The sequence below is a fragment of the Humulus lupulus genome, chromosome 4 (genome assembly GCF_963169125.1).
Source record: "Humulus lupulus chromosome 4, drHumLupu1.1, whole genome shotgun sequence".
NCBI lineage: Eukaryota > Viridiplantae > Streptophyta > Magnoliopsida > Rosales > Cannabaceae > Humulus > Humulus lupulus.
The window spans coordinates 21,896,281-21,904,508 of NC_084796.1; the positions used below are offsets into that span (position 1 = coordinate 21,896,281).

An 8,228-nucleotide genomic window follows, 5' to 3' on the forward strand; every position below is an offset into this window, starting at 1 on the left:
GCTAATTAAATTTTTTCCTTATAGTTTAAGAAGGTGGTTACATATTTCTAGTTATATAATACACAACACAAATATGGGAATAATTTAGACACTTATTCTCCTTACCCTAGGAATCTATGGATTACAAATTTGGGACCATATATGTTTGGTCACTCTATATGTTAAAAAAGGCGGTGTATGATACAAATTTCAGCAGGTATAAATTAAGTGCTAACAAATGAATAGACAAAACATATATTAACTTTAACTAATTAACAAAACTTTAGTTTAAAAACAAATAATTATTGGAGAACGACCATTCACAAGGCAACAACAAGCCTATTATATTCCAAAACAGAAGATATTGGCTTGATTGTCTCTTTCGGCTTTCCACTTGTATTATTAATTTATCATATTATATAACTAATTATCACATAACGGCCAAACCATAGAAAAATACGATTTTGTATACAAATATATAATTAAATACGAAAAACCATACTAACTGAATAGTTCCCCAAACAGTTGCTATCCAACTAACTAAACCTTTACGAATATTTCTCTTTCCCTTTTCTCTGTCCTTTTCATTTTTAAAATAAAAATTAAAAAAAAAGGGGAATGAACCAAATATGACATGAGATGAGACCCACTGAGTTCACCTCACACAATGAATAATAGTCTGTTGAGCTCAATAGCCAAGTAGGTGAGGTGAGTTTCGTTTTTCATACATTTATATTTTAATTATAAAAATACCATTATTCAAGGCTTGCTTAACGGCCAAAACTACCCAATTATAATCCCGTAAAACCAGAAATCACAAAGCCAAACGGGTCCCACATGTTTAGTTTAATCACGCCAATTAACCCGGCTTTAAACCTCTTTATATACTCATCTTCTTCCATTCTTCATTACTCATTCTCTCAGCTCAGCTCTCTCTCTCTCACTTCACACACTTTTTCTCTCTCCGAACCAAAAAAAAATGGCGTTACTCACTCGCATTGTCTTCTTCTTCTTCACTTTGCTAACCTCAACTCTCCTCAGCTCATCTTCACCAGTTCCAGACCCAGAACGAGTAGTCGAAGAAGTTCACAAGTAAGTAGCAAAAAAGAAAAGATCGAAAAAAGTGTCACATTTCTCCAATCATCATTTTACTAACTTGGTATTTTTGTTGTTGTTTTCGTATAGGAGTATCGTTAATGCCACTCGTGCCCGGAGGAATTTGGGTTACCTATCATGCGGAACGGGTAACCCGATCGACGACTGCTGGCGGTGCGACCCGAATTGGGAGAAGAACCGACAGAGGCTAGCGGATTGCGCAATCGGTTTCGGAAAGAATGCGATCGGAGGCAGAGACGGAAGGATTTACGTCGTCACCGATTCGAGCGACGAAGATGTTGTGACGCCCAAGCCGGGGACTCTCCGTTACGGCGTGATCCAAGACGAGCCGTTGTGGATAATCTTCGCCAGAGACATGGTGATCAAGCTGAAAGAGGAGTTGATAATGAACTCGTTCAAGACACTGGACGGCCGCGGCGCCAGCGTCCACATTGCCGGAGGACCTTGCATAACGGTTCAGTTCGTGACGAACATTATCATCCACGGTCTGAACATTCACGACTGCAAGCCGGGTGGTAATGCTATGGTGAGAGACTCCCCAAAGCACTTCGGGTGGAGGACTATATCGGACGGTGATGGTGTGTCGATCTTCGGTGGGAGCCACGTGTGGGTCGATCATTGCTCGCTGTCTAACTGCCAAGATGGTTTGATCGATGCCATTCATGGGTCCACTGCTATCACGCTCTCGAATAACTACATGACGCACCATGATAAGGTCATGTTGTTGGGCCACAGCGATTCTTATACTCAAGACAAGAACATGCAAGTCACTATTGCTTTTAACCATTTTGGCGAGGGCCTTGTTCAAAGAATGCCGAGGTAATAATAATAGTAATTAAAAATCCTAATAATAATTATTACAATTTAAAAAAGTTTTGATGGGTGCACGCCAATGGAATTAAAAACTAATATTAGGTTTTTTTTTTCCTTATGGGGACAGATGTAGGCATGGTTATTTCCACGTGGTGAACAATGACTACACTCATTGGGAGATGTATGCCATTGGAGGAAGTGCAAACCCTACTATTAACAGTCAAGGCAATAGATTTCTTGCCCCAAATATCAGATTCAGTAAAGAGGTAAATTTCATTAATTAATTAGCAGATATATGATGTTTGAAGTGATGATATGACTAACATGTTTATGTTTTGTATAGGTGACTAAACATGAGGATGCACCAGAGAGTGAGTGGAAGAATTGGAATTGGAGATCAGAAGGAGATTTAATGGTAAACGGTGCGTTTTTCACAGCCTCAGGAGCTGGAGCCTCTTCAAGCTATGCTAAGGCATCTAGCTTGGGAGCTAGGCCATCTTCACTAGTTGGTACCATAACCACTAATGCTGGCTCACTCAATTGCCGTAAGGGTTCTCGTTGCTGATTGTGACCCTTCTATGAAAAGAAGGAAACTTTATATGGTAGTAGACCATGGTGGGAAGTTTTAAGAAAAAGAAAAAAAAAAAACTACTGAAAAAAATGAAAAAGAAAAGAAAGGTCAATCTCTATGGAAGATTTACTTTTTCTTTGGCTTCTTTTTATCTGCCTCTCTTCTCTCCAATTTTTTTCCATTTTTACCCCTTGATACTACCCTTATCTTTTTTTTTTTTTGTAACCCAATGTTATGATGATTACAACCTCGGCCTGTTTTTACTCTTAGAACCATTTTCACATATGATTCTTTTGTTGAGAATCTTTGATCATGGGCTAAGAAAAAAAAGCAAGTGCAAGAAGTGTTGTTGATAATATATACTAAATTATTATTATCTGTTTAGTTTTATAAAAATGCTTGCTTTATTCTCTCTGTGTCTCTCTTTCTCTCATTTAATGGGTCATCAATGTTGGAAGAAAACAAAAAAATGGGCCCCAATTGGTGGACAAAAGAAAAAGAAAAAAAGAATTCAAGTGAATAAAGAAGAAAAAAAGAACACTTTTCAACACCCACCAAATTAATTTAATATAATTTAAAAATGGTTGGATTCGCTAGGAAATTTCAACTACCATAATAACTGTTTATTCTGGTAACCACCTGTCAACAAGCTGAGTGGAGATAGAAGAACATACCCATTTATTATTATTTAGCGATTACTTAAAAAAGTGAAGAAAAAAAAAAGTAAGAGAATCCTACACCTTAAACAGTCAATGAGACAACAAAACAGACCCATTTTGTATTTTCACCTCACATTTTTTGACCAACTAGTTTTGGTATGTCTTCTGTTTTACACTCTAACCAAGATACATTGTTCATTGAAACTAGAAAGATTTCAAAATCACTAAAGTTATACAGCAAAACTACCACCAACAGAAGAAACTGAATAATAATAATAATAAAAAATCCCACTTTTTTTTCAAAAATAATTTAGAAACTATCTGTAAACCTCAAAATATGGTAGGGTCAGTCTTAGTTTCAATTTCCATCATATGGAGGTATAGACTAGCTTAGCAGCTATATATGACTTACAGGAGTAAATCACATGCATATGTATGCACTCCTCTACTCATTGGTCCTTCTTTTAATGTATTCTTTTGACTAAATTTTTCCCATATCACATTATTCAAATCCAAAGGTGACATATATGTGTGAATTTATATATACATTTCTCTTCCTTGATTTAAGAAGACTATCATTGAATCTTGGAATTACAAGTCACATGCGATGCACAGAGATCATAACTAGGCAGAGTTTTAAATTTAACAGAGTGGCTATCAAACTAGCTTTATGTATGCATGTGTGTACACACATACACAATACATATAAATATGTATAAATATCTACTACCCTTTTCTCCACGTTGGTGTGGTGTCGATTAATTATTATAACGAAATCTAATGAAGAGATAATCAAGGTGATGTTTTACTATTTGCTTGTTAATGCCATTTATGTTGTTTGGCTAAAAATAAGATGTGACATTTGATTTGTTTAATTGCTGGGGCCTAATCATGACATGGGCAATATACTTATAATAATTACTAAAGAAAATATATAGGTTTTGACATTGTGTTTATTGTCATGGATTGAAGAGTTTAACATTAGCATGACCCCAAGTTGTAGAGACAAATATAAAATGTAAACAGAATCAAATGAGAGAAGAATGAACAAACCATGCATTGCCAACAAAACGCTTTAATTTTGTCCCTTAGTACATTTTGTAGTACAAACCCCAAAAAATTGAAACTTGGTTCTACCTCCTTTGTCACTGCTCTGTAGGGTATTTTGTATTCTGGCCTATTAACGAATCTACAAATGGAACCAAATGAACCAATACGCAATAATTGGGTGAATTAGGCCTGCCCTTATTTTGCAAGGTATATTTATTATAAGAGAGAGAGAGAACTAGACAATGAATGCACTTTTGAATAAATGTTCTATTTAATTTCTCAAAATTTGCCAGGGCAGCCAGCCTCCTTATAAATTTGCTTTTTAGTTAACAACAAAATGTTATTATGATCACCATGTTTAGGTTTTGTATAAGCAAACCCTAATCTCAATCCATACATATGTCCCATAATTTTTTTTTGAATATATTATATTGATATGCTATACGTTTAAAGGAAATATTATGTTTGTATTTGAATTTAAAAAAAAAAAGTAATTCTTAATTTTTTTTTAATTTAGTCCAAAACAATTTTTTAATGTAAATCATATAGTAATTTTTAAATTTAAATAACAATTTTTATTTATTTTTTAAGTTTTATTTAGTATAAATAGATTTTAAATACAGAAAGATAATAAAATTAAAGTATTTATGGATAGAACTATTTTAGACTTGAATAGAAAAATTGTGATCAGTTTTAGTTATAGTTCTTAATTTTATTTAAAATCGATAACTAGTTTAAAAGTTACAGACATTTATTGTACTTATTATCTTAATGGATCAAAAAGAAATATTGTTATTTATCAGTGGAGAACCCTAAGTTTATAGAAGCTCTTAAACCTTTCAATTAAATATAGACCTGCAAAAAAAGGTTATAGATATATAGATAGTCTTTGTCATTAATTAGGATATATACCAATTATCTAAATTGAACAACAAACAAACATGACATGTGGTTAAATATATCACTAATTGCACACCTAACTAGCAAATCAAAAGTTATAATAAAGACACCAACAAGGGCAACCATTATATTCATATATACGATATGTCTCATATGTATACCTACAATAATGACTTTTATATATGCTTTATAGATAAGAATTCAGATAATGAAATGAGAGCAAAGGGTTGGTTAAGAACTAAAAGCCTTTTTGGCCAATCAAATGGCTTTCCTGTGGAATACAAATATGTGAAATGGATATGTGAGAGTAGCCATCAATAAATTTTGAATCTTAGTATTAATAATGCGAAAGCTTAAAGTTTCATCTTTTTCTTCTAATTAACTTTGCTAGGCTACCAAGTCTAAGTTAGTCTAAGTTGTACCAAGAACTAATAAAATCTAATTATACAATATCATTATGAATTCATTTATCAAAACTTCCCATTTGGTTGGGAGAAAATAGATAGAATGAAATGGAGTTTAAAAAAAAAAAAATTGATTCATTTTTTTATTTGGTTAGAATCTAATTTCTAAAGAATTAGAATATCATTCGAATGAAATGATTTTTCTACTATTTTGATAAAATATTTATTTTATCCAAAAATAAATAGAAAAATCACTTTAATAAATAAAAATATATATTTTTTATTCTTTTTAAATTTTATTTTATTTCATTTTAACAAAACACATTATACCCTAAAGTACTCGCGTATAAAAGAATGAAACCCCCAATAACAATATAATTAATTAAATTATAGTCTTAATTATTTTTTTTGATAGACATATAAAAAAAAGTAGGTACAATTATAGAAAATTCTAAAGTATAATTATTCATATAAACTTATGTTCAAGTATTGGACCAACCATGTGGCAGACATACGTACACTTGCTCCTTACATATATCTACAAAAGAAAACGATATATATAATTAGATTAGATATTCACCCCTAATCTGATTACGACTGGTATTAGAATAGATTAGCCACATGGTCATAAGGTCCTATTGAGGGAAAAGTTATTGGACCCAAAATAGACAAGACAAAAAAAGACTAGGTTAATAGTACTTTGAAGTTGATTAAGTTATTGTCACATTTTAGCATAATCTTAATAATAATGAGTGGAGCTTGGAAAAATAATATTGAGAGAAAGAACCAAAAAATCAAAACCTAAACCAAAAATTGTAGTGGTGTTGTTTTTTTGGCATGGTTCGACAATTCTTTTCTTAAAAGTGTACATGTATGTCTTATAATGAGTTGTGTTAAGTAGAAATTTGTAAATATAAATTGATAATAGTTTTGAGCTACAATTATGTACACATTATAAATATAATATAATAAAATAAAAAATATATATATTCACAGAAACAGATGGAACCAACTAATATTGTTGTTGTTGGTGATAACCAATGACCATTCCCATTGTAGGTGGCTAATAAGAGATTCGTGGAATAATTTTGGAGGCTTTTTAGAGCGATGGTTGAGGCGAGATTGGAGTGACTAGTTGGGAACTTTGCTCAGTCGTCTAGGTCTAAGGGTCCATCTCAAGGATTTGGCTTTATTAATTTCTGACCTCCCTCCTTGTATGGTAAAATTTCAATATATATTTATTTTTTGCAGACATTCATTTTGAAGAAAATTATTGAAAATAAAATTATTTTTGTTGATGGGGGCATTATATTTATTATAAATTTAAATTGAAGTACAAAGTTTAAAATATATATATCTACCATTTTTTCCTCCTCTTTTATGTTCTAAAAAATAATGGAAAATATAAGAAAATGTAAAATTAAAGAATATTTTTTTACGTGTACGTATTATGGTTGAGATAGATAAAAAACGAAAGGAGAAAAAAATGAATTTAATACAAAAAAAAATGAAGAAAGAAAAAAAGTATTATTAATAAATGATAAAATAATTTTATTTTTATAAAATGGGTGCCTACATATAATTTTGGGGTACAAAATTACATCTCTTTTTAATACTTTTTATACCTTGTCTCTGCCCAATAATTTAAAGTGAAAAAAATTAAAAAAAAAAAACACACACACAGTACAATTGAAAACAAATTCAATAAATATTTAATTTTTTTTAATCTAATAGAGTTAGTTGTATTCAAATTTGAATAATTTCGTTAGGAAATATTTTGACTTCTTGCTTTTTTTTTTCTTAAAGAAAAATTGTCCTTACTTTTATCTTTTCATTAGTTTTGTTAATTGAGAAGAATCAATTTGGTAAATATTGAAATCAGAGATAATTTTTGTAAAACATATATATGCTAGATACAAATAACGTGAAATGCTCGTTTCTTTAGTTTTATTTATAGAATTTATTAATTATTTTTATTAAATTTATATTAATGTCATATAAATTTCAAATAAATAATATGTTTTAATTAAATAATATATTTATTTTTGTTTAAGTTTAAGTTTATATTTGTTCTAGTTTTTTAATTTGGGAGTGATAACAAAAAATTATATATTATATGTTTAATGTAATATTAAATATTATACGTGTATTTTAAATTTAAGTTTCTTGCTAGTTTTTTTTTAAAATAATTTGTTGCTAATTAAGAGTAGATTATATTATATGTTTAATATGATATTATTCTAATAAGTGAGTTTAAATTTAAATAAATTTAATTTAAGTTATAAAACGTATGATTTTATTATTTTTAAATAATTATCATTGTAAAATATCTAAAAAATATGCTATTTTAATTTGTTTAATTATTTATTATTTTTAAATAATTATCATAGTAATATATCTCAAAAATATTATATTTTAATTTGTTTAATTATTTATTATTTTTAAATAATTATTATTGTAAAATATCTCAAAAATATTTTATTTTATTTTATATAAGTTTAAGTGATGTTTCAAACTACTGTTAAATATAAAAATATTCTGTTAAAGTTAACATTAAAAAAATAAAAAACCGTTAAAATCAAGAATTTCTGTTATCTATACACTATTTATATAGAAGAGATATATTCAAATGTGAATCAACAATTTACCTAACATGTGACTCTTTAACCAAAAATTAACAAATACCGTGTAGTGTTATGACAACTTCCCTAAATTTATAAAAAAATATGTTTATAT

At 29.6% G+C, this 8,228-nt stretch overlaps 1 protein-coding gene across 1 annotated transcript; it reads left to right on the forward strand.

The window, feature by feature from the left end:
- Nucleotides 1-881: 881 nt before the first annotated feature.
- On the forward strand, nucleotides 882-2,886 carry LOC133830164 (probable pectate lyase 18). The gene is made up of 4 exons (XM_062260091.1): nucleotides 882-1,071; nucleotides 1,165-1,914; nucleotides 2,036-2,174; nucleotides 2,252-2,886. The coding sequence occupies exons 1-4, from the start codon at nucleotides 959-961 to the stop codon at nucleotides 2,471-2,473; spliced, it is 1,224 nt and encodes a 407-aa protein (XP_062116075.1). The 5' UTR covers nucleotides 882-958; the 3' UTR covers nucleotides 2,474-2,886.
- Nucleotides 2,887-8,228: the final 5,342 nt, after the last annotated feature.

Excerpts from the sequence above, each read along its gene's own strand:
- LOC133830164 (XM_062260091.1), top strand. The coding sequence starts at position 959 with ATGGCGTTACTCACTCGCATTGTCTTCTTCTTCTTCACTTTGCTAACC. Across the intron at positions 1,915-2,035 it reads CTTGTTCAAAGAATGCCGAG|ATGTAGGCATGGTTATTTCC; the intron begins GTAATAATAATA and ends TTATGGGGACAG. Across the intron at positions 2,175-2,251 it reads ATATCAGATTCAGTAAAGAG|GTGACTAAACATGAGGATGC; the intron begins GTAAATTTCATT and ends TGTTTTGTATAG.